Here is a 26,941-nt window from a genome sequence, read left to right as displayed (position 1 = left end):
GGTTCAGCATGGCTCTCTGTGATGAGGAGAAGAAATTTCGGCAGCAGCGGAAAGAGAACATCATGCACAGTATGAAATCATTTCTGGGAGAGGAGAACAGCAAGAACTTGACCACTTCCCGTGATGTAAGTTAGGAGAGCTCACGTCAAGATGAGTATCACCCTTGGAGCCTTGTATTTGTCTCAAAGGAATGAGTGAGACCTATGAGGTAGAAGGGTTCAGTGGGAAGACATGGTAGAAGAATAAATTCTTTTTCCTCTAATCGCATACAGTATTTCGGCTGGAGAATATTTTTTTTTTTTCTGCTCTAAATTTATAGATTATAGTTTTAGGAGACAAAATCCTGTGCCAAAATGAAGCTGTACCTAAATAAGATGTGCCCATTAAGTACAAAGGGGCAGTACTGTGTAAATGCCGTCGAGGGACAGGAGTCAGCTTTTCATTTGCACTGACACCTTAAACAAACTGCTGTTACTTTTATCTGGTTCTTTTTTGTTTGAATTCTTAGCAGGGTTAAAACCCGTGGTTAAAATTGGGCAAAGGAGGTCAATCCATGCTTTTCATTTTGCTCCGATTCTAAATTCCACGCTTAAGGTGTTGGTCCCGAGCTGAGATCGTCATCTGACAAATGCCCACAGGGTGTGTGAAGTATCTGCTGCACAAGAGGCGTGTGGTGGCTCTGGGCACGAGCCCAGCTGCAGGACCTGCCCCTGCATGCCTGGTACCCAACCTGTGCTCTTAACGTGGCCTTGGCTGCATGGCCTGCGTGTCTAGAAGATTAGGCAGGAAATGAGCTGGTTCAAGGGTGGAGTCGTGTTAGAAATTACTTTCTTTCCTTTCTTGTCTTCCTTTAGCCCATTTTACAGGATTAGGATTATAAAGTTTGTTTCTTGGAGAATGTGAGAAACTGCAGCTTTCATTGATTTGCTGGTGCTTTGAATCAAGCCAACAGGAAGCTGAGCCAACAGATCTGGATGAACTGATGGTGCTTTGGGTCACCTCCAAGTGAGGAACGGTGCCGAGCCTGACTGATCTTTGAAATGATTTCATAAAACACAGTACTATTTCGAGTTACTTAGGGATCCATTTGTTTTGTAGTAGTTTTTCCATCCTCCTCTTTCTTCTTACTTTTTCCCTCTCCTGTTCTGACCCCAGCATTGTGACAGGAAGACTGTGTGAGGGGTGTCAGGCGCTGAACAGAGTCAGTGAATTTGTCTGGGATGATTAATTCATTGATACTGATTTCTTTTTTGCATTTTTAGTGTAAGCAGAGTGTAATGGTCTTTTGCAGAAACTGAAACCAACACTGAAGATTCCCTCTTACATTTTGAAGCCATTTTGAGCAGGTGTTATTGCCATGTACTCTTGAACTGTCTTGCATAATAAAATGTGCTTGTGTGACCTTTCTGAGGAAGATGAAAGAATTTGACAAGTATTGTACATATTTTATTTTTACTGATATAAATTGTTCATATTGTGAGGACCTCTTCAAGTTTTTTTTTTAATTTTTGGTTATTTTAATCTTAAAACATGCAAATCTTACCATAATAGGTATTTGTGAGTATGATCCTGGTCTGATCTTCTACAGCAGAATAGTATCTTTCTCAGAAAGGATGCAGATATTCTGCCAACATCCAGTTAGAACTGGAGGGATACTTAGTGCCTCAAGTATCAGGTCTATGCAGGTGGTATGTGTGCATGAATTCCTGAAACTGCTAGGTAAGGTTTCATGTTCTCTTTGTCATCATCTTCCGTTGGTATCCCTCACTGTCTCAAATACTGATGCTTTATCAGTTAAGTTGCATCTTCCAAGACCAGGCAATAATCTCTTAATTGTAGGCTTATCAACCCTAGGAAGCACTGAGCTAATGTGAGCCTCCTTTTTGTCCTATGCCAAATGTGTATTTCTAAGCTGACTTGTCAGAATTTTTAGCTGCTTCAAGTGATGAAAAAACCTTTTTGTTCAAATTAAAATGTAGTTTTGTCTTTTTAGGCTGTCATTTTTACTTTTATTGCTACAGATGGAAGATAGCAGGAGGATTTATAGGGTGTTTGTAGTCTTAACATAGCCTCAGAAGTCGGGAGACATAATGAGTCATTGTTTAATCTTAAACAAGTCATTTACTTACTCAAAGTTCACCTAAGTTTCTTTATCTGTGACTAGCAACCCATGTGCCTTGCAGGGATGCTGTGAGACTTGAAGACCTGTGAAATAATTATACATCCTTGGCTGGGGAAGTGAATACTTCCAGATTTTCTTACTTCATCTTGAGGCACAGTCTGAAAACACAGAGGATGAGATTTCTCATACCTGTGTTACTACTCTGTTTATTTTTATAATTTTTGTTGCTTTAAACAATTTTCTGAAAACATCATAATCAAGTAAAGAAAGCATATAGTTCTTTTAAGACTAGATTTGCAGAACAAATATTTAGTAATCCTCTGTGTAACCAGTGGTGATTGTTTTTTCCACCACAGGTATTCTTGTCCAGATTTTGTGATATGTGTTTCCAGACATTTGGATAAAAAGATCTGCAGCACTCATTCCCAAACCAAAATTTAATATGTTTTAGCTTCTCCCCCACCCACCAGATTACTGGAAAATATGATTGAGATGCCTTTTTCAGAGCTCGCTTTTCTTAAAACTTATCTTGTTTCCCAAATCTTTCTAATTTTTCTTCTCAGTTTGGTGATTACACAGCCAGCACTTGGTGAGATGAGGTGCCTGTTGATTGAAGCAGGGCTGGATGGTGATGAGCACACAAGTGGTGCAATGCCCCATAGATCCTAGAAACAGGACAGGTGGATTGACAAAACGCTTCACCAGTGTTGTTAAATCTTGGTTGGTGGAGTTGGGTTGATTGATACCTAAGCTGGCTTGTTCTAAATCAGCTCAGTGTTGTGCTGTGCAGGCCAACTGTAGGAAAAGGAAAGCCGTGCTGGCATGGCCCTGTGGACACAAAAATAGAGAATTGGCTGTCTGGTGTGGCCAGGGATTAGAGCAGGGGGCTTTGTCTCCAAGACTTTTGAATTCAATTCACATTTCTGCCATGGACTCACTGCGTTGTTTTCCTGTGACTCACTTACCGTTTTGTTCTAAGGTTATTAATCAACTTGAATGGGTTTAGTGCCTCTGCTCCCAGTTTAGCTGATGTACAAAGGACTTGGGGTTCAGAGTGTCTCAAAGGACTTGGGGTTCAGCCTGTGTCCATGGAGAAGTGTGCACACCTTGGTGTAGCCTGTCTTCATTCTTTCTCAATTGACGTGACTTCTTGGTTCTTTTCCCTTTGTACTAGGTCTGCAGCTATTTTCCTTCTACTTCTGCCCTATTTATCCTGGAGGGCATTTTGTAAGACTGGTGTATATAATCTCAGGTTTTACTACTTCTTGCCCCTAAACTTGCTGGAAACTGAATTGCAGCTAAAAAGCTGCTTTAACAAACCTATGGAAATGTGCTCTGACTTCCTCTGTGAAGCAGGAAAGGACTCTTAACCTTTGTCACCTGGCTTATGCTTATGAGTCCACTTGTATTCAGTTAGCTGACATAAATGCATGTAAATGTGCAGTAGATCCTTCTCTTCAGTTACTTTTTTTTGGTCATTTAAAAGCTTTATTTACTGTGGAGAAGCTTTCTTAAGCTGCTGCCCTCAGCTCTAGATCTCTGTAGTTGAATTTCAGTTCTGGAAATAAAGAAGTGATGGCAGCTTCTCATACTTTGCATTGGTATCAATTGGAAATGAAGAGATCCTTTACATCCACCTACCTCTCAGTATCCCCACCCTCCCCCAGTACAGGAATCTATGATTCCCCAAATGCCTGTGGATTAAGTCTTCAGGAAGCATTTGCCATCAGGAGGCTGGTGACACTCCTCCACATTCTTTGTTGATCCTCCTCACGGATTTCTCTGCATCCTGAAGAAAACTCAGATTTTCCCTTGTGCTCATGCCACTTCACTGATGAATAGATTTGTTGAGTAGTGGTGCTTTGGAAGAGTTCTCACATACCTTTTCCAGGCTTGCACCTGCAAACCACCATCCTCATCCTGTTGGGATTTGTCTGTGTAGATTAATTAGGTAGTGTTTGTAAAGAGCTTTCAGAGCCTAATGTACATGATTAAATTGGTGATTAGTAATACGGCTCCTCTGTTCAAAGCAACTGCTCCGTTATTGGGGTGTTGCCTTAACAAAACAGACATGTCCTAAATCTTCACCTTTGTTGTGTAATTTTTTGGATAGATAGCTATCTTTGGAGGTGCGTGACAAATGCTGATCCCAGTAAATACCTGTGGTTTCTCTTACTAAAGCTTAACACTTCTGGAGAAGAGAATCAAATAACCTTACTGCATCAAGAATGGGCAGTTTTAGTGGAGTGGAAGCCTCGAGAAATGTCTCAACTTCCTTGGTCACCAAGTGTGGTCATTTCCACGTGACTGGGTGTTTTCAGTCCACTGGGGAGTTTCGTGGCTTGGAGTGTGGAGCTGGCAGAAAGGGACTGAGCTCGCTAGTCACATGGGTCCTTTGCTTATAAGTAATTCCATCTATTGGCACCTTAAATTGCCTTTCAGTGAAATTTTTGACTGATTACCAGTTTGATCAGATAGGGGCTTTCTGCACAACTGTGTAATTCTTTTTATGCTTAGTAACAACCAGGAGCTTGTTACCTTGTCACCAGTGAACAGTGGAAAATTCTTCCAGGTTTTGGAAACTGGAAACCAGTTGGGGCCTTTACTTAGTCTGAAACAGTAAATGGTGGTGGCAAGCACATTTTTATTTTATTTTGTCTTCTTTCTAGATACTTGGGCAAACAATGCAGTGGAAGGGAACAGCTTTGAAGTCAGGGCTGGGAATTAAGAAGGGAACAAGTATAAAATAAACGCCCTGTAGATACATTTTCAATATGGTGTCACTTGGAACTGGGTCTGCTTTTGCTCACTTTGCTATCCAGTGGTAGCTGAGTAGGTGTACACTTAAATTCTCCTTACCTCTCCTGCAGTTTATGCAAGATAGCTGTAAATTTGAGACTCTTTTCATGCTCGTAGTAATATCACGTTTTTATTATAAAATGTGTTTTTAAACTCCTAGCCAAAATATTATTTGTCTCTCTTCTGCTTCTGATTAGTAACCTTTACTGCTTTTGGCTCTGTCACAAAGATATAATTTGGATTAAGGCTGGTGTTTGGATTGCTTAAAAAATATCTGTGGTCTTGTAACTAAATAGTTTATTTAATAACTAAATTTAATATCGTCTTTATTTTGGATTATGGATAAGAAGGACAGCCATTTTAAAAAAAATCCTGAGTGTATTTTTACTTAAAAGTCTTGCTACAAGTGGTGACTTCTTAAAATAAATTCTTATTCTTCTGGTACCAGGCAATTAGAGTTCTCAGTAATGGAGCATTGCAGGGGTGACAACTTCCTAATGCTGAGACCAGACGTGATTCATTCACCCAGTTTTTAGCCTTATTGGTTGTATTTAAAGGTCCAAAGCAGCACCACGAATCTGTGTGTGTGAACTGGACTTGAGATTCTATACATTATTCCAGCAGACAGGAAGCTAAGGAGGGTCATAGTGCTGGTATTTGACTTTCACTATATATATTGCCTTGGCGTGACCCTGCACTCCATCACTTTGAGAGCAGTGTAGCTCAAGCAGCTCCCTGTGGCCACGTTTGCCCCTGGTTCTTGGTTTGTGAACAGCAGGGGAAGTACAGCATTAGTCAGCCCTTCCAACATTTACATTAGCAAACTGTCATCAAGGCCACTTGAACTTTCAGTTTTTCTTGTTTGATATCTTTCTGCATTAATATAGGGACATTTGAGGTAAGCCTCTGAACACTCTTCCTGTTGAGCAGGAACATGCAGGTCTCACTACTTACTTTCTCCCATGTGTCCTCCTGCATGTGCAACATCTGCACCCTCTGCTCACTTAGGTCCCCATCACTGAAGTTAGTCTAAAATCTTCTGTATTAAATGAGCGAGTCTGTTCCTGAAGGTGTTGCTCACTCTGTTGGTCAGATGGTTTCTTTATTTTCCCGTGGACCATCTTCATCAGCAAGCAAGGCTTCATGGTCAAGAAGCCAAGAGCCTCACTAGTGACACCACCTGAGCCTGATAGCATCTGCTTGGGCCATTCCTCTTTCAGACTAGAAAGTTCAAGTCCACAGGCTACAGCTGTGGGTGCCTGTGCCCCTCATGCTTGCTCCAAGAGGGGGCAAAACACCTCCCATCTGCCCAGGATCTCCCCTGCTTGTATCACTGTTGCTCATGTAGATGAGCAGTGAGGAGCAGCATCTGGAAGGCCAGGTGAGACTCAGCCATTTCTCCATGCTGTCATGGGTCTGGAGTCTGGGCAAGCAGCAAACCTCTTTAAACAACAGTGAGCCATCAGCTACTGTCACTTGTCACTTTGTAGCACTGTTTCTTGTCCAGTGACTGGTGATATCTTGTCCAAAATCCTTCCTGAGAGCATTTGTTCCTTCATTGTCACCAGGGCTCTGAACTGAGGCAGGTGGAAGGGGAGACTTCTCTCATGGCCAGAAATAGCAAGACTGCAGCTCCCCCTCTCCTGGGCATTCTGGTTTCCTCCTGCCCTTGTGTTGCCTCAGTCATGTCTTCCTCTTGCCTGCATGGCTACCCAGGCACATTTAGCTTCCCTTTACATCCCTGCATGTTCTCTTCATGTCCCAGGTGCTTTGGTACCTGCCATCTCTTTGGACTTCCTGGTCACTAATGGTCTCTAGGTAGAAGATAAATAGGAAGCTGGGAGGAAGTTTGCTTTGCCCCTCTGTGAGTTCCCCACCTAGGCAGAACCTCTCAGGCTGCTGGCTGGCTCCTGGCTTCCCTTCCTTGTGATTGGCCATGCTTTCTCTCCTCCTGTGCTGCAGTCCAAAAGTACTCCAGCCATCCAGCTCTTTGTGAAGCAGAATGGGCTGAGTAAATGACATACAGATTCTGTACATCACTCCTGGGCCCAGAGAACGTAAGGGAGCAGGTAACATCATGGGTGGGACTAGGTTACTGTTCTATTCTATGTACAATGTTTAAAAGTCCTATCTCAAAGTGCTTTACTGAAGTATTTTGAAGATGATGAAGCACTGGAACAGGCTGCCCAGAGAGCTTGTGGGGTCTCCTTCTCTGGAGAGATTCCAAATTGATCCTGGGCAACCTGCTCTGGGTGACCCTGTGTTAGCAGGGGGCCTGGACTAGATGATCTCCAGAGGTCCCTTCCAACCCCTGCCTGTCTGTGATTCTGTGATTTTGCCGTTCTCTTGCACACACACCACCAAAAGGCAGAAGAATAGCTTCTTTTTGGCTTCTTAGAACTTTTGTGCACAGGTTTGGACAAGCACAGGCTTCTCTGCTGTGAGGAACTCTGGATGTTGACCTGTTAGTTGCACAAGGCTGATACGTTGGGCAAGTTATTGATGAATGATGTTCATTTGCTGCTTTCAAGCCTTTATCAGGATTGATGTGGTGATACACTGTTCTTCTCATCTCTGCAGGTACCAGTCATAGCAGTACTGGGTTCAGGAGGTGGATTTCGTGCCATGGTGGGGTTTGCTGGAGTCATGAAAGCACTTTATGAGTCAGGAATTTTAGACTGTGCTACTTACATTGCTGGTCTTTCAGGATCCACGTGGTAAGGGTTTTTTTGTTTTTCTTCAGTTTTACTTTGTGAGGGTTGAGAAAGAAATCATTCAAGTGTCATGAAAATTCAGAGGCTATAATTCACAGCAAATTCTATGTGTACAACTGTCAGTGTGTAAGAGATGTACAGAGGCAGCTGTCTGGCAGTTCAGTGAGTCAGTGGAACGTGTCTACTGGTGGAGTTGTTTCAAAATGCCTCACAGGGTAAGGACAGCTCAGTGTCCAGGTGATCTTACAGAATCATAAAATCATAGAATTGTCTTGACTGGAAGAGACATTTAAGATCATTGAGTCCAATCCTTAACCCAGCACTGCCAGATCACCACTAAACCATGTCCCTCAGCACCACATCTCCACAGCATTTCAATTCCTCCAGGGATGAGGACTCCACCACTGCCCTGGGCTGCCTGGTCCAGGGCTTGACAGCACTTTTGGGGAAGACATTTTTCCTAATATCCAACCTAAACCTCCCCTGGTGCAACTTGAGGCCATTTCCTCTTGTTCTGTTGCTTGATCCATGGGAGAAAAGACCAACCCCCCACCATGGTACAACCTCCTTTTAGGGAGATGTGGAGAGTGAGAATGTGTCCCCTGAGCTTTCTGTTCTCCATTCAGAACAACCCCAGGATCCTCAGCTTTTCCTTACACAACATACTTTAGACCCTTCACCAGCTTTGTTGCCCTTCTCTGGACACGCTCCAGCACCTCAATGTCCTTCTTCTCGTTCACTGGAGTCATTCAAAACCCACCTGGACGCCTTCCTGTGTGATGTACTCTAGGTGACCCTGCTCTGGCAGGGGGGTTGGACTAGATGATCTTTCGAGGTCCCTTCCAACCCCTATGATTCTATGATTCTATGATTCTTGGAGTGAGGGCCCCAAAACTGAAGCCGATATTAAAGGTGCAGCCTCATCAGTGCTGAGTCCAAGGGGACGATCTCTGCCCTAGTCCTGCTGGCCACACTAGTGCTGATACAAGTCTTCCTAGGAGCTTTGTCTGTATCAACAACCAATATGCATGGAGTGTGTAACTGATTCTTTCATCTTGACAACCAAAAAATTAAGATTCCAAGTCATTGGAATAAACGAAAATATTTTTCATGTTGTTTTATTTTCCTGATGAAATGAAAAAAAAAAAAATTCCTTGATATTTGTAGATGACATCTCATGCAACCCAAAGTGGGTTGTATAATTTTGGGGGACTGCTCAGAGATTCTCAAAATCACTGGAAGATGAGGCTCCAGTTTAGACTCAGTAGTCCCTTTGTTGATGGATTTACTGGGGATATCTAGGACCTGTTCACTGATCATTTCTTAGCCTAAGGAGATTTGAGCAGATGTGTTTCAGCTTGTAGGGAAGAATGCTGACCAACTGCCATGCTGCAAGGCTGTGGGTTGTCTTGTAGCACTCCTATTGTCACAGTTTAATTTAGAAATCCCATGGTTTTTTAAAGTAGTTTGTTAGCCAGATGGGAATCAAGTTTTTTGGAAGATGTCTCCATTAGAAAACCCTCATCAGGTAGTTACAGTGTCCCTCTGTCTGACTTGGTGAGTGCTTCAGCCCACTAATAGGGATGACAGCAAAAGGAGAAAGCCAGTGTGATGCCAGTGTGGAAGGTGCTCTCTGGCTGCTAGGAGCTCAGGGGCTTGTAGCAGCAGAATGCTTTGAACCCCAGTATTATCCCTTCCTCAACTGCTCTTCTGAATGAGTTTCTCTTCTCCCTACACAGTGCTGTGAACCTGCAGCCTTTTGTCTTCTTGGCTTTTATAAAGAGTTGTCCCAAATTACACTTCTTATAAATGTTGGAACTACTTGTTTTGACATTTCTGAAATGAAATGATGTCACATATTTAAAAGCTGTGTAATTTTTATCAGCTGAAGACATCTGACAAGTTCAGTGTAAATTTCTTAACTGTTTGGGCTCCTTAACACAGTTTTTTCACTAAGTGAAAAATTGCAGAGTTTTATTGTTGTCTGACTTTAAAACTTGGTTTTAATGTCCATGAGTCAGGTTGCAGCAGAGGATGTTACAGCTTAAGAAAACTTTGAACATTTCAAGAAAGTATCCCAAATGTCACCAAATACTATTTTGTTGTAACTGTTTGAATACTGGTGCTGCATCTGAATCCAGGTTAGGGCCACCTAGTACAAGAAAGGTGTTGACAGACTGGACAAATTCCCTCAGAGTGCCACCATGGCAGCTGAGGGACTAGAGCACTTGAGAAAGTGAGGCAGCAGGGCTTGTTTAGCCTTGAGGAAGAGCAGGCAAAGGTGGTGGGGGCAGATCTGACTGTTACCTCCATCTACCTACTGAGGAGCTGTAAAGAAAACAGACTTCTTGGAGATGCACAGAGAAAGGACAAGGAGTAATGGCCATAAATTACAGCAAGAGAAACTTGATTAGCTATTAGGGAAATTATTCTGCAGTGAGAGTGTTCAAGCACTGGAGTGTATTGCCCCATCCTGACTCGCCGAGGCTGGGTAAGGTGTCATCCTCTCTCTGGCTGACTCAGTGAGTACTTCATGTGAGAGCAGAACTTGACTGAACAAAACCCTGAGCAGCCTAATCTGACTTTTAAGTTGACTCTGCACTGAGCAGGAGGCTGGAATAGAGACCTCAAGGTTCCTTCCCATCTAAATTATAAAATTATATGAATGTCTCAAAGAGGCTTTCATTGGAAGAGCTAAATATAAATGAGCAGGGAATCTGCCTGGGGTGACTTTTATCCCCTAGTTTAACTCTAGGGAAGCACATGAATTTTGATTCCACGTGTTCTAGGGAAATCCTCTACCCCCAAAGTTGTTAACTCAGTGTTGGAATCAGTAATGATCTGTTCCATGTGGGTTTTTTCCCCAATTATTTCTCACTTGTGTGAATCTTGCTGCCCCACTCCCAGACGAGATAGAAAGCTCTTGGAAGTTGGAGTGTTTTGAAATGCCAAAACCTGTCCAGGAGCTGGACTAAGTTTCTCATTCAGATTGGACTATGAAAGGTTGGCATCCCTAGAACCTGGGTTTTCTATCACTAGTGCTTGAGAGGGCAGATTTATCGCTGTGTTGAGACACCTGGATGTACTTTTGTGAAGAGTGGAAGGTACCATTTCCCTGGATGAAGAGCAGTTGAATAGTGCAACGTAGTGTGAAAAATTTTCACTGTGTTCCAAGGTGTGTAGTCTGTGTTCTAACAAGATGTCAGTCAGCTTTTCCTTTTTTGGGAAAACCCAGGTGTGAATGTGTAGTTCATCTGATGTAAAGCTATAAAATCTGTATTAAAATAGCAAGACTATCTGAACTGATTCAGTCAGAAACATATGTTGGAAACAGTTGTATTTGAACAGATGTGCTTTTGCTGCCTTGCTGGTGTGACCTATTCAGACTTTCCTTCCTCGATGAATAAATAAATTGATGCTTTGGCACTCCCTTTCATTTCTTTCTTTCCATGGAGTCTGTTACTTGGGAATAATGCTCTTTTCTTTTTCTTTTTTTTCTAAAGGGTGGAGAATTCCTTTGCTGGCAGGAGAGGCAGGTTTTTGCTTGTTCACTCAGATGCATGCCTAACCTTGGAGCAGTGCACTTACCTCCCTGATGGTTTCTCTCATCTCGCTTCAACCTTGTACTGAATTCTTCATCCTGCAGTTTCCTTTCTCTGCTCACATGGAAGCTCACTACTGTGTTTGTTCCACCCCCACGAGCTGACGTGCACGCCAGGCTTTAGAGACTGTGCAAGGACTCATGAATCAAGTTCTTACATCATGCATGTCACGGGGTTCATCACGCTGTCAGCTCCATTGCCAGGCAGTGATCTCAGGGCCACGCTTACGCCGTGTGGCTCTCGCTGCTCTGCAGTGTGGTGTGGACACCTGAGCCAGATAATTGAATAAATAATAGTGCAGTGAGCATCTCCTAGATTAGGACAGCCTATATTAAGACTTCACCCATAGTGTTACTTAAGCCAGCCAAGTGAAAACCACAGTTGTCTGTGTGTCTAAACTTTGTTTTGAGTAAACAAAGCTCCAGTTTCCAGAGTTACTCAGTGTCAAAATCAAGATTTGCCTGATAGGCCTCTTCTCAGTCCTCAGAGTGAATTGAATCTCTGCATAGGTTGTAGTTATCGTGTTTCATCTGAATATGAAAACTTGTAGATTCTGGAAAGCATGCCATATACTAATATATATTAGGAATATTTGAATGGTGGTAGTGAACTGGAGAATGACATAGAGAGGGACATCTTAGAGTGAAAGAACTGCAAGTGTATACTTACATGACCTCCAATCTGCCAAATTTAGGGACACTGGGACAACCTGAGACTCTCTTTCTTCAGCTTGGGATGATTCTGTCCATTATCCCTTAAAGATATAAATGAAGAGACTTTAGTCTTTTACATCATACACATTATTGAAATGTATGTTGAAGATTCAATTATATGCTTCCATTTAGAACAAATTGTTTAGCTTTCTCTGCCTTGAGAAAAAGGAAATGACAGTTTATAAATGGTAAGTAAATTAATCTGGTTTAATCAGCAATTGTATCAAATTATTTATGAGCTTATTGTACCTTTCAGGAAGGTGAAACTGGACCAGCCTCTGATACTTACAGACCATATTTTCCATTACAGGTACATGTCAACTTTGTATTCACACCCAGATTTTCCAGAAAAGGGACCAAAGGAAATTAATCAAGAATTGATGAATTCTGTGAGTCACAACCCACTTCTGCTGCTCACTCCTCAGAAAGTCAAACGCTACATTGAAGCACTGTGGAATAAGAAAAGCTCAGGCCAGCCTGTCACCTTCACAGATATCTTTGGAATGCTAATAGGTGAAACACTTATCCATAATGTGAGTTCATTTTTTTTATCAGAGTTGTGAAACTATTGTGTAATAACTGCTGTTACTATGTTTTTTTTTCAAATGACCTCAGTACCATGTTACAAAGCGTGTTTACCAACAGGAATATTTATAGTTGAGCAGATATGGTGTGAGAAACTCCTCAAATGCTTTCTTTGCTCTAGGACATGTTTCTAAGTGGTATTCATTTCTTAAGAGCTGGGAAAACATCATGCATTCATGTGCAGCAGAAATGAACTCGACTGCTGATTACTTTTAGCAGGCTCTTATTATTGTCTGTCATCCATTAATGTTACCTCTCAAGCAGTGCCAATAAAAAATTACAAAGTGGTGTAACCTCTGTACACATTTGGCTATAAGAAAAGCGGCATTTGCTTAACAAAGTATCAGTTTCAAGGTGCATGATCCACATCTTTATTTTCACTTGTTTCTCTGAGAAATGAGCCAATATGAAGGCTTCATATTATTGTATTTTATTGAAAAAATCCTGGCTGTATCAGGCACACAGACATCAAGTTCAAGTGAGTCAGGCGAGCAGAATCTGGATTTGATTGTATGGTGAGATTGAAATGTGTTAACAGATTCACAAATGTGTTTTGAACAAATAGATCTTTCATGAGTTTACTTTGCCATTAGGTTTTAAACACTTCAGAGTACTGAAAACCAGGCAATGCAGCTTTCCTTCCTTCCTGAATTGTGCAGTTAAAAAGTATTCAAGCAGATTACTTCCTTTTACAAGTTCTGTTCTGTTTCTCTTGGAGTTAACTGAGTTTGTCCAATCTCTGTGAGAATTTCAGAGAATTGAGTTTTCTCTCAGATACCAGCAGGCCTTTTTATGATCCATTGGGACATAATCTCTTCCTTTTCATGCAGAGAATGGACACGACTTTGAGCAACATGAAGGAGAAAATTGATAATGCACAATGCGCTCTCCCACTCTTTACATGTCTCCATGTCAAGCCAGATGTCTCAGAGCTTATGTTTGCAGGTATGATTTCAATCCGTGTACTGAGTCACTTGCGAAAAGAAGAGGGAAGGGCATGGCTGACAAAAAAGCCTATTTTTTCAATACTTGTATTAAATACTTTTAATACTTGCATAATTTTATCCTGCAGCATGGTATGCCTTGAAATTATTCATCTTATGGCAAGGATTAGGAAGGAATTTGACATGATATGAAACATTCCTCAGGGCTTAACAAAATTTGCATTGTTATGAACTGAGCACAGGGAGATTTTAATGTATAAAAAGAACAGGAAATCGTGATGTTGCAGAATACACCAAACAGGCACATCCTGAGGATTGTTCTGGTGAGCTTAAAAAGGCAGCTGGGAAATCAGACACATGTGATTTCAGCAGCTTCTCTGAGTCTGACGGTAGACTCCAATAACAAGAAAGTTACTCAGGGATAAGTGATGACATACTGAGGTAGGTGGATACCTATTTGATTGGTGCAGTATTTCCACCAGGGTTACAGTGCTGAGGAGAACAAGCACCAAATGGACCTATTTCTCATGAAACTGAGCCTTCTTTTGGCTTCTAAGATGCATCTTTTCCTGTCCATGTAGAGGCAAACAGACTGTATTTTAGGTCAATGGCCTTTTATTTCTCTATCATTTTTAGGTTTGGAGACTTACTTGTAGAACATTTTGTAACCATTAATTGGTTTTTTTTAACCTGAAAATAAGTCTTAACACCATAACAACCTCCTGAAATTGCTGTGAACTATTAAGTGCTGGACCAGTTTTAAGACCTTTAAGATCATTGAGTCCAACCCTTAACCCAGCACTGCCAGGGCACCACTAAACCATGTCCCTCAGCACCACATCTGCAAAGCTTATTGATCCCTCCGGGGATGAGGACTCCACCACTGCCCTGGGCAGCCTGGCCCAGGGCTTGAGAAACCTTTTGGGGAAGACATTTTTCCTAATATCCAACCTAAACCTCCCCTGGTGCAACTTGAGGCCCTTTCCTCTTGTCCTATCACATCTTCCTTGGGAGAAGAGACCAACCCCCACCTCGGTACAACCTCCTTTCAAGGAGTTGTCAAGAGCAAGAAGGTCTCCCCTGAGCCTCCTTTTATCAAGGCTGAACAACCCCAGGTCCCTCAGCTGTTCTTCACAAGACTTGTGCTCCAGTTCCTCCAGCTTCGTTGTACTTCTCTGGATACGCTCCAGCCCCTCAATGTCCTTCTTGGAGTGAAGGGTTCAAAACAATATATAAATAGATAAATAAATAAAAAGATAGCTGTCTTTAGCTAAATCATTGTAATTAAGTTCAGTTAAAATGATTATTGCAGTTCTGGGCATGGCCAGTGCCAGCTGGGAAGGAAAACATGCAGAGCCTGGGGCCATGAAAGCTGTTAGCAGCTGCAGGAAGTCTTGCACCATTGCTCCTGGAAGGAATGTGATTTGATAGGATGAATGCATTTCAACATGAAAGAACATGAGAGATCTCACCTGCATCTATAGGCTAGTAAACAAGAAAGTGTAAATAGTTCTGTTCAAAACTTACTATCTATTTCACATCCAGAATAGCTGTTGAGTTCTAAAAGGAGAAAAATAAGCTTACCAGAGAAACAATCAAGATCTCACATCCTATATAATGATACAGATGATAGCCTCAGGAAAGCAAAACCAAGCTCCTTTGGCAGTGGCAATATCTTTTCTAAACCGAATTGGTAAGGCTGGAGAAATTAGACTCACCTTCAGGTGCTGCTGGTATTCCTTAGAGAAGGCCATTATTAATTTAATTATTGAAGAACATTTTTTTTTAAATGATAGATAAGTGACCCAAAAATATTTTCTTAGAAAATAGAATCTCATCAAAAGCATTTTCTTTTCAAACAAAAAGGTTTCATTTACCTAAGGAGGAAAGTAGACATTCTGCCATAAAAAATGGGCTGCAAGGTGAATCTGCTGTCAGTGCTTTAGTGCAGTCCATGCATTTATGTGCTCAATCCCAAATCTGCCAAATGCTTAACGTTGGCAAAATATTACCTCCTAGTCCTCCTTCCTGAAAACAGGACGAATCTGTTGCATCTTTAGCTGATATGTAGTGTAGAGTTATGTGGCCCTGACTTGCATCGGGGCCACACCCAAAATGTTGTGAACACAGCTGGGTGGTTTGACTTTAGCACATTTTGGATTAAGCCACCGCCAAGAAACTAGTCTGGTTTAATGGGATATTAACACAAAGTATTTCTCTTGTTATAGACATCTTGTCTCTTGGGTCATTCAAATCCTACTCATTTAAGTGGCCACTGTCTCAAGAAGCTTCTGGAGTGGCAGAAGCTAATCTTGTGGCCTTCTGATATTAGGGCAGAAATCTTACCTTCCTAAGCAGGATCTGTAGTTTGAGAAACGTCTTCTTCCACTCAAATACAAAGTGAAAGTGGACTCTGACAGATGAAATTAATTCTCAGTTTCACTGTCAACATGATTGTGGAAATACACTTGCCAATTCCTGTTTATGTGTCTAAAGGGAAAATACCATTAAATTCCTGGGCTAGGTCCTCAAAGGAATTTCCTTGTGCTCCAATAAATGTGAAGATTTGTGGGTGGTTTATTTGGAAAATAGGATGTTGTATTTGACATTAGTGTAGATAAGCATTGCCCCATGAAATGAAACACATAGCACACATGATTAAATCTTTCATTTTCAGGATGAGTGGTTAGCCTTAAGCTTAAGGTTTCAACAGAAACACTGAGTATCTTGAGGAGTGGATGGCATCCTGTGACTTGTGGGGATTTTTCAAAGCTGTTTCTTTTGCCTTTCTATTTCAGAATTGTTTCTGACTTGTTTACAGAAGCAGTCAAATCAAACTCTACTAAAAACAGGGAAGGTGAAATAGATGAAAAGGTGAAATGCTCAAGACGTAGGGTGGTTTTTGTTTGTTATTGCTCCCATTTCAAAATGAATTCTCTAATGTAAGCAGCTCTACTACTATCAAAGAAAATTTTTCAAAATTAGCTAAAATCCATTTTCCAAAATGTATACATCACATAGCGCAACTCACGTCTGAAATTTTTTGCTAAGCTCAGAAAAATGCATCTGAACATTTTATTCCATGTTTTTGAGCTCTCTATTCAATAAAATGACCTATACTTTTAAAAATATGTTCAGCATTTGGTATTAGGTTTCTCAGCAGCCTCTCAGCTTTGCCTCTTCACACTGGATTTTACTAGAAACTTTAGGTTTCGGTAGGATCCAAATGCCTCTCCTAGAATATTTCACCACTTTTATGATATTAGTAATTTTTCTACCGTATTTGTCACTGCCTTCCACATTTTTGGTAGGATGACAGAGAAAGAAAAGAAACTTGGAACTGAGACCCACGTTGCAGTTCACATGACAGGGAATCATAATGAAACATAAGATGAAAAACAGATGTCACTTTGTTTTTCTCATTCGTGATTGCTGCTATTATACTTCTGTTTTTACAACCTCATATTTTTTTCATCAAAGATTGTTGTGGTAAGAGGGAATGAGAATGAGAATTCCTTCTCTGCTGAGACTTTAGACTGTCCTTCATTTAAAATAAAAATGTTGAGTTCTAACAACCTCTTCCTGTTGGTTATTTAGCTTCCCATTTAACTGAAGTTTCTTTGCTTGGGCGGAAGTTTCATATGTTTATATATTTTCATGCTCTGTTTCTATTCAGGCAGAGATTGATAACTAAGCAGAGTTTTGTTTCTTGTTTTGCAGACTGGGTGGAATTCAGTCCTTATGAGATCGGTATGGCAAAGTATGGCACCTTTATGTCTCCTGATCTGTTTGGGAGCAAGTTTTTTATGGGGACAGTGGTGAAGAAATATAATGAAAATCCCTTACATTTCTTGATGGGTGAGTATCTGATGGAAAGAGAATTTGAAATAGAACTGATTTCAGTAGTTCGTGGACAAGGGCTTGTAAAGGCAATCACACAAAGTGTGAGTTGAGAAGTAGGGTTCTCAAGTTGTTGAAGACATCCTTTTGAAAGACTTTGCAGACATGGTTTGGCATTCCCCAGAGTTTTGTTTCTGATATGTGCATCTGAGCTTATGACTTAGCATGTTTGAAAATCAGAGGTGTGTTTAGAGAGCAGCAACTGCTTCAATAGTGCAGTATATGTGGAGGGTTTTTTCCTTTAGTAGCCTCCATTCATTGTTCACTTTTTCTCTTTCAGGTGTCTGGGGCAGTGCATTTTCTATATTATTTAACAGAGTGCTGGGTGTCTCCAATTCTCAAAATAAAGGTCCCACCATGGAAGAAGAATTAGGTAATATTAGTAAATAATTATTCTACTGTGCAAAACAATCACTAGGAAGATTCAGTGCACTCTCACTCTGTGGAAGGATGGCACTCTGCTGGCAGTAGTTTTAAAAATGTGGAGTCCAAGTAACTTTAATTGCTGTCATTGTTAGCTGCTGCTGAGGTCAGGGGAAGAGGGCTAGTGATTTTATTTTCTTTTCCAGTCTCTGTAGGATATGAGCTTCCAAGATGAGTCTGCTCATAAAACATTGCAAATCAACTGTATTTCCAGAAAGGTTTCCCTCCATAATTAGTGACAGTAATGTTGTCAGCCTGTAATTCATTCTCACATGAATTCACTTCTGCTGCAAACCTTACGTGAGGAGTAGAATGTGTTGCTTATTCAGTATTCATTCTGAGCTGGAAATAATACCTTGAGACTGCAATGAGCAATGACTGTGGTTGTTTTGGAAACAAAGCTGCTAACCATATAAGAATGCAGATTTTTTGCCAGAGGAGTTCACTCATTTCTGTTTTTTATTTCTATGACTTTTATGAGATGAAATCCATTGTTTTTTCTACCTGTGTACCTTCATTGGCCTTCACATGTACTCCAGCAGAACTTTTCATAACCATCTTTTGTTCTACGTGACTATTTTTAAGAGTATTCTTATATATCTATGTTTGAGGTTGAGCTTTCGTCTTTAAAAAAAAACCAGCAGGTATTTAACATAAATTAATGTTGTCTTCCTGGTTCACTAGGAGCTATTCAGGGGACAGAAGGTATACATCTAAATTTTAATCAAGGTGAATTAAATGTGTTAGATATGTGGTGCATAGGTGAGTGGTATGTACTGCTTTAGGATTACATGTTGTTTTCTAGTCCTTTTGGTTAATTGCTTAGTGCAGGACCTTTGCAAAAATTTGAGGCTGAAGGAAATATATTCTGACCATATGCTGAACATAGAGATGTCCACAGCAGATCAAATCTCTTCAGCTGCATTTTCTATTATGAAGACTATGATAGTTTTATGGCTTAAATTGTTTTGAAATTCTTAGCTGTTCTGACAATTAAACTGTATCAGTTTAAAGTAATTTTATATTTCTTTCAACAGAAAATATTAGGCTAAAGCACCTTGTAAGCAATGACAGTTCAGACAGTGAAGATGAGTCACAGCATCCAAAAGGTAAGGAAATTCTCACATTTTATTTCATAGTTTACTTTTTTCATCAGCTTTCAGGTAGCATGATCAATTTTGTGGATGTGGGTAATTAGCCATAGCTGATTTTCCTTAGTCTTACCAATGGTCTGTTAGAACTAGAGCTCTGCTTTCATTTATAGCAATGGTAAAACTTGGCTGCTTAGCCCAGGGATCTTAAAGGAGCCAGTGGCTCAGCAGAGTAGAGAAATCTTGAACAAGAGGCCTTTGAACCTCCTGCTCAAGCTGATGATCAGATGATTCTCTCACACACCTTCAGTCTTGGTGTCAGCCCAACAGGACTTCACAGAGGTCTGCAGTTTCACATACATAAAAATTGGGCTAGCTGAGCCAGTGAACTCCAGAAGTTTGTTGCAAACAAGCTACTAAGCTCAGGGGAGTGTCCAAATTGTTACCAGCCCAGCAAACTAACACTCTCTTGTTTTCGAGGGTTCCTTGATCAAATATATACCTGAGAATGGTTTAGTTTGTGTTTTCAGCATTCACAGATGTCTTCTAGCTCCTTTACAGATGACATTTGATACAGGAAACCCCTAGTGCGCACAATGTGTTAAACAATGCCCAGATCCAGGTTCCCAGAAGAGTCACATCCACAAGGAGAACATCTGGCAGTGGGAAGAAAAGAGCCTACTGAAAATTATCTTTCAGTACCTGAGCAACCTGGGGATTTCTGTGATTTTAGTCGGGGTCTCAGTCGTGTCCTAATAATTTGATGATACCTTTGGGAACAACAGTGTTTTTCACCTGAAGAAATTGATTATGTTTTAACAATGAACGCAAAGATTGGAATGCAGCTCTTCGTAATTTTAGGTTCTACAGGAAGAAAAGAAAATCTTGTGGAGTGAGACAGTGAATTATGTCATTATGTCAGTTAAAAAATTACTCCTTCAGTTCCCCTGATGTGTAAAATAATAGGGAGAGGGTGACAGCACATTCTCTGTTGGTGTGCAGATTTCCTGTTTAAGCACTATAGCCAGCACAAAACACGACATTTCTCTCATGGGCTGTAGCCATAGGGAAAAACCTACAGATCGGTGATTTCTAAACACTTAGTAATCCCTCTCCCTTCTATAGAGTGTTATTGTACAGAAGTGGAACCTCTAAACTTCGTGATGCTCGATGGTTGTTTTATATCTACTTATATAAAAATCAGCTCTTTTGAAGCCTGTATTTAAAAGGCACATTTCAGTGCTGGATTTAAAGTATCAAGCTTCAGTCTGGATTGTCTTCTTATACAAAACACTCCAAAAAGTCAAGTTTTGACAGTTTATGAATGCAAGATGGCACCAGTGCAAGTCATTTTCATTGTGACATCTAGCTATAGACATCTAAGTCTGGACATTTCATTGTACTCTTTAGTTAATTAAAACCAGATATTAATTGTAGTCTACAGTTTGCTGTAAGGATGTTTTCAGATATTTTAGAGTTCCATGCTATAACATTCTCTTTTATGCAGACTAGCTTGGCCTTCTTAATAAAAGCTGGGTCTCTAGCAATCAGCAAAGGATGGAGGAGGGTGTCAGTACACATCCAGATGAATTTAGGTCCACATAGATCAGGCTGATCCGAGGGCTGGAACCCCTCTGCTGTGAGGCCAGGCTGAGAGAGCTGGGGTTGTTCAGCCTGGAGAAGAGAAGGCTCTGGGGAGACCCTTATTTGTTGCCTTTCAGTACTTCAAGGCGACTTATAAGAAAGATGAGGACAGATTTATTTTTTTTATCAGGGCCTGTTGTGACAGGACAAGGGCTGATGGTTTTAAGCTAAAAGATGGGAGATTCCCCTAGATATAAAGAAGACATTTTTAACACTGAGGGTGGTGAGACACTGGCCCAGGTTGCCCAGAGAGGTGGTAGATGCCCCATCCCTGGAACCATTCCAGGTCAGGTTGGCTGGGGCTCTGAGGAACCTGCTGTAGTTGCAGAAGTCTCTGCTCACTGCAGGGGAGGTTGGACTAGCTGATCTTGAAAGGTCCCTTCCAACCCAAACCATCATAGGATTTTGTGACAGAATACAGATCTTGGTGACTGAAGTCTGTCCCCTGTGCCCGGGAGAGTTTACATTCTGGGTGCTAGCACAGATAAAGCCATATGCTTATTGCCCTTTCCATCCAGACAATTTAATTAAGTCTGGTTCAGGTCATCTAACACATTCCCAATCTATTTTCCTGGTGGACATATCCACAGTGCTATACTGCAGAGGAAAATTTTCATTAGCCTGCAAAGTTAAGAGGATGGTTTCTCTCCATTCCTCTGAAATTCTTGCAGCAAACGTCCTTCATCCAGGTCCTTTATCTTAACAGACGCATAAATTATGGTTTCTTATTTTGTACATTGACTGTCTCACCATTGTTTATTTTTGTTTTCCTCTTCAGGCACTGAAAATGCTGAGGCACAGCAGGAGTATCAGAACAGCAGCCAAGAAAGCTGGGTGCAGCGAATGCTGATGGCTTTGGTGGGTGACAGTGCCCTTTTCAATACCAGGGAAGGGCGTGCTGGGAAAGTGCACAACTTCATGCTGGGACTGAACCTCAACAGCTGTTACCCACTCTCTCCTCTGGCAGACCTCCTTACACAGGAGTCCGTGGAGGAAGATGAACTAGATGCAGCAGTTGCAGGTTAGTGTGCAGAAGCCTGTGTTGCTACATATTCAGTAGTAAATCCAGAAACAGCAAGTTCTCACTGTGGTGACATCCAGCTATGAGGCTTACAACAGCATGTACCTGAAGGCTGAAGAACGTAGTGGCAGTTGAGAGTATTGATCAGCAGCAGAGGCTGTGAGGTGACCGTGTGTCTCAGAGGGCACCACGCTGTGATTGTCCCACTGCACTTGGCACTGGTGAGGCTGAACCTTGAATACGGGGTTCAGTTTTGGGCCCCTCACTCCAAGAAGGACACTGATGGCCTGGGGTGTGTCCAGAGAAGGGCAACAAGGCTGGTGAAGGGCCTAGAGCACAAGTCTTACGAGGGGTAGCTGAGGGACCTGGAGTAGTTTAGCCCGGAGCAGAGGAGGCTCAGGGGAGACCTTCTCACTCTTGACAACTTCCTGAAAGGAGGTTGGAGTGAGGTGGGGCGTGGTCTCTTCTCCTAAGGAAAAAGCAACAGGACAACAGGAGATAGCCTCAAGTTGCACCAGGGGAGGTTTAGCTTGGACATGAGGAAAAAGTCTTCCCTGAAAGGGTTGTCAAGGCCTGGCCCAGGCTTCCCAGGACACTGGTGGAGTCTCCATTCCTGGAGTGATTGAATAGCTGTGGAGTTGTGGTGCTGAGGGACATGGTTTAGTGGTGGACTCGGTAGTGCTGGGTTAGTGGTTTGGCTTGGTGATCTTAAAAGTCTTTTGCAGCCAACACGTTTTTATGATTCTATGATCCCATCTGCTGCCACCTCCCCTGTCCTCTGGCAGAGGGTGCAGAACAGCCAGTACCTTTGGGAAGGGTAGTGGCTCTTTTTTTTTTTTTTTTTTTTTTAAGGAATTACTGGCAAAGATGACCAAGCTGCTTTTTTGCATGGTGCCCTTCCTTAAGGCCACTTTCTCACTCTCTTGAACTTCTCCAAAGGGTATCCTCTGTTGTTCCTTTTCTCTTACTGGTACTAAGCCTTCTGGTGGAAAGAAAACATTTCCTTGTTCTCCTACAGTGCTTCCCTGTTGCAAAAGTTTTGTGGGTCTTCTGCTGGCTTTGTCTTCCTCTGGAAAACCTGTGAAGGCAACGCACTCTGGGACTGATCTGTCAGGTGCATTCACACTTCACATGTGACTGGTGTGTAAATGCATCCACAGTTCATGCTGTAGGAATGAATTTCAGAAAAATATTTTACAGAAGTTCATTGTCTTCCCCCATCCAGCTGAAGTATGGGGTACCTGGGCCAGTAGCTGCAAAGAATTAGGAATCCCATTCAATTAGTATTTTGAAGATTTGCTATAGAGAGTGTTTATTACAATCATCTTAATGAAAGCCCATTAATTTCTTAATATCCTGGCACTGGTGCTTATTTTTTCTTCCTCAGTAGGCAACAGAGCACTGAGTTAAGGATGTGAGATGCCCTGTAGGAAAGTTATGTCACAGTGGAGATATGTACTTGGTGGAGCCTTCACATGCAGTTTCTGTGCTACAAACTAATGCTTCTGCATTAGAATTTATTTTGGATTATTACTGACATCCATCAAGCCGAGGAGCTGCAGATCTCTGAAAATGATGTTCCTTCCACGTTCCTGTGTGGCAGTGCAGCACTACCAACCATCCCTCATAATGACTGTAGTCACTTCAGCCCATATCTTCTATGCAGAGGACAGGGGTTGTCTTAGCTGGTCATTATGCAACAGTAAATACCAGATGTCGTTTAAAAGCTTAAGTAGCAGACACTCTCATGTGTATTTGTTAATGTAATTAATCCCTTTCAGTGGTTGTATAGTAATTTCCATCTGTACTCCACTTTCTAAATATTTTTATCATGTCAGAGGTGTTTACAACTGGTTAATCTTAATATTTATAGTAGTTGTAAAGGAGGCAGGAAAGCGGGTAGTAAATTTATGGAAAAAATGACAGTTGAGAATTTTGCATAATTAAGACATGAGGATAATCTTCAGAATGAACTATCAATTTCCTGGGTTTTAATTTCAATTGAGGTAAAATGCTGGTTTGACAGAACAAGCCTGCACCTCTCAGACAATGACTTTTGAGTGCCTGAAATTTATTTGGGTAAAATACCTGGCAAAAATTTCATGTAACTTTGTGTTTTTTTAGTGCTGGCTGAAGCCCACACTCATAAACCTGAGCTGACAACTCAAATCTAACAGCTATGAGTAGCTGCAATATTATGGTCAAGAACAGTTTAAAAAAGCCTTGAAATTTCAGCAGGTAATATAAGATTTAATCATTCAGTACTGTGATAGGTGTATGCACATTTTAATCCTGTGAATTTTGCTAGTATAGGTAAAAGCCTAGGAGCCCAGAGGAATAGATAGAAGGAAAACTTTGGTGTAAATTTAAATACACTGGAAACCTTTAAGCTTTGCATATTTTTTTCCTAGCAGTAGCATGTTACCTGTCAGCTTGAGTACAGAGAGAACTCTGGATTGCTTTAGGGCTTAAACTTTATTGCCAGACACTCCAAAGGAGAAATAAATTAATCAAAAAAAGGGCATAAATAATACTTTACATCTCCAGCTGTCTGAGCCTTTCTGTAGACCCACTGAAGAGGATGAACTGTGGTAGAGCCGAGCTGATGTTAAAGTCCTTACTGAGAAATGCATTTAGGGTCTGCAGTGCACACAGCAGAGATCCTGGCTACTGGATCTGAAAGTAAAACACTTAGCTTCACTTTGCTCCAGACTTTGTTTATGCTGAGCATTTTCTTAATGGATCTCAAACATCCTTTAAAACTTTATGCCCCTCGAATGATTTCATTGTGAACTCAGTTGTTCTGCTTCTGTGCTTTGATATTACAACACACCAAAATGAGTTGAGAAAATGCCAAGGGAATAACAATAGGGAAAAAACTACTCACCAAGCTCTGCTTCCTTATTTCAGTATTTATGGAAACTGTTATAGTAGATGCACGTCAGTAGCAAGTGGCCTTTCCATCCCTCAGACTCACACTGAAGCTACCATCTGGGACAAAGCTTGGTCTTTAGAACATGTTCCCTTTCTTATTTCCAAACAGTTCATGATATCCATGTGTGTATCCAGTAGCTGCAGATCAGGCAGGTGTTGCTGTGCTGGCTTCACACAGAGCTGTGCTTGTAAATGTCATGTGCTTCTCCCAGTTTGCTGTTTGATGGACTAAAAGCTTCTCATAATATGGATGCATCTTCCACAAAAGCAGTCCACATGGGCTGAACATTAGTGTCCCAGTCTCCCAGAGCATAAATACTCCATTCAGTTCATGCTGTTTGATGAATAATGATGGATTGACTTCCCAGGGCTTCTAGAGTTTATAGGATGATCATCCTGGATTCACTTGGTGTAAAGTATAAAGAGAACAAAGCTTTCTCTTCCAGCCCTTCAGAGTGACTACAGTGCAGGTTATGGAGCAGGTGACACTTCTTGCAGCATCAGGGGTACTTCTTGTGCATTACAGCTCCCCCAGGAGCAGCTGCAGGCTCACCTGTGGTGTCCTGACCCACAGTTCAGCCTGTCTCACTGGGATGTTGTGTGCTGCTCCTGGCCTCTGGCTCCAGGTCCTGTGTGAATCAAATCAAATCCAATCACACACTGAGCCTGCCTTTAAAGTCAGGTCGATTAAATAACACTGGATCATCTTCATTTTTGAATCCTGAGCCCATAACGTGGACACAAGTAGCATTTTGGAGTTTTTCTTCTCAGTTCAAAGCTTAGAAATGTACTTCAAAAAGAATTATAATGAAAAGAAAAATCAGTTTAATTTCTCCTGTCGTCACAGAAGATCACCACTAATAAAAGCAATCTATATGGTGATTATATATTTCTTGATGACATTATGATGTTTTATTGTTTCAAATATCATAAAATTATTGTGAAAGACTTGGTTATAGTCACAAAGGCCATAAACAATAGGAAACATCTTGTTCTTCAGTGCCTTTTTGACAGAAAGTTTGCCTGTGTGGTAAAACTCCCATCACAAACATCATTATAGGTGCCACTATTCTCGTTTAAAGGATCACTGTTGACTTTCAAATGCAAATTTTGTAAAATAAGATGATACAAAACTTGAACAAAAATGTTTCTGCAATTTTCAGAAATTCTACTGGGAACAAGGATTAAATTATGTTTCCCATTGTCTTTAAAAGAGCATGGGGAAAACAAACCTGGTCTACTTGTACTAAAACGATACAGAACATTTTAGTAAATGTATTTTTTCCCAGTGTTTTTTAATTATGCTGAATTTGATAAACACTAATATATTTTCATTGATATATGCTAATTCATGGTTATGACACATATCTTGTTCAAAAATAGGTCTATAAACAAACTTAGCCCGTTAGCTATAGGTGATGGTTTGAAAGTGTTTTCTGCCTTAGAAATCAAGGCAAATATTAGGAAACTGGTGCCTTATTTCCTAGAAGAATGCCCTCTAATAGATAACAACAGAAATTAAAAGTCAAAATATTTGTTCTGACATTTTTTTGCTGCTCATAACAATAACTTTTTCACATGGATCCTGAAATCATAACTAGAGTTTGAATAATTTTTCATGGATTTTCTTCACATTAAAATATGTTTTTCTCAGATTACTTCCATTGCCAACAAGTAGGTGCTAGGAAATTAAACTATACAAGAAATAATTATATTATTCTGTTCAGCATTCCTGAGATCACACTGCCCTCTACAGATACGAGCATTAGTTTTTAGTCAAAAGGCAAAAAAATTGAAATATTTTTAAGATCTAGAGCAAGAAAAGACTGTCAGGAGAAAAGTTTTAAGTACTGCGGGGATCATTTAGTGATATACAGAGACTTGGATTAAGTGCAAAAACATTTATGAAAGATGGTTTATTTTTTCCTGAGCTGCACTGAGTGAGTATTTGGGTTAGAGGGGGAACATGGTCTTCAGCCCTCGTTTTGGCCATTAACAGGCAGCAACAATTTTATACTATACTGTAACAGTAACAGCAACAGCAGCCAGTGGCTACAAGTAATCCTGCCCAGGGCTTAAGTTTCAGATACAGTTGTGGGTGTTACTGTTTCTTTTTATTCCTAGTCAGTAGTGAGTATGAGGTAATGAGGTTTAGTGTAGGCTGAAAAACAAGACTTAGTGGTCATAATTTTGATGGACAGAAGCAGACATGGACAAGCGTCATGCAGGAGCAGAGCCACAACAAGACTTGGGGAATAGGAGTTGGGAATAATAGGAGATTGAGAGGAAAACTGGGGGAGAATTGGGAGGGGTTGTAGGTCGCTGGGGGAACATATGTTAAGAGTCTGTCTCATAATGTACCATAAACACTTATATAGAATCATAGATAGGTTTGGGTTGGAAAGGACCTTTCAGGGTCATCTAGTCCTACACCACTGCAGTCAGCAGG

At 41.0% G+C, this 26,941-nt stretch overlaps 1 protein-coding gene across 1 annotated transcript in view; it reads left to right on the top strand.

The window, feature by feature from the left end:
* The window catches only part of PLA2G4A (phospholipase A2, group IVA (cytosolic, calcium-dependent)), a 63,803-nt gene that overhangs the window by 31,007 nt on the left and 5,855 nt on the right, over window positions 1-26,941 (top strand). Inside the window, exons 7-14 of the mRNA XM_008937367.1 lie at window positions 1-125; window positions 7,502-7,638; window positions 12,261-12,483; window positions 13,366-13,480; window positions 17,200-17,337; window positions 17,660-17,752; window positions 18,840-18,911; window positions 21,316-21,558. Coding sequence (XP_008935615.1) covers window positions 1-125; window positions 7,502-7,638; window positions 12,261-12,483; window positions 13,366-13,480; window positions 17,200-17,337; window positions 17,660-17,752; window positions 18,840-18,911; window positions 21,316-21,558 — 1,146 coding nt within the window. The remainder of the gene's footprint in view (window positions 126-7,501; window positions 7,639-12,260; window positions 12,484-13,365; window positions 13,481-17,199; window positions 17,338-17,659; window positions 17,753-18,839; window positions 18,912-21,315; window positions 21,559-26,941) is intronic.

This window comes from Merops nubicus, unplaced genomic scaffold (genome assembly GCF_000691845.1).
Source record: "Merops nubicus isolate BGI_N331 unplaced genomic scaffold, ASM69184v1 scaffold2863, whole genome shotgun sequence".
Classification (NCBI taxonomy): Eukaryota; Metazoa; Chordata; class Aves; order Coraciiformes; family Meropidae; genus Merops; species Merops nubicus.
The sequence above is the reverse complement of the archived record's forward strand: the minus strand, read 5'-3'. Positions and strand labels throughout refer to the sequence as shown.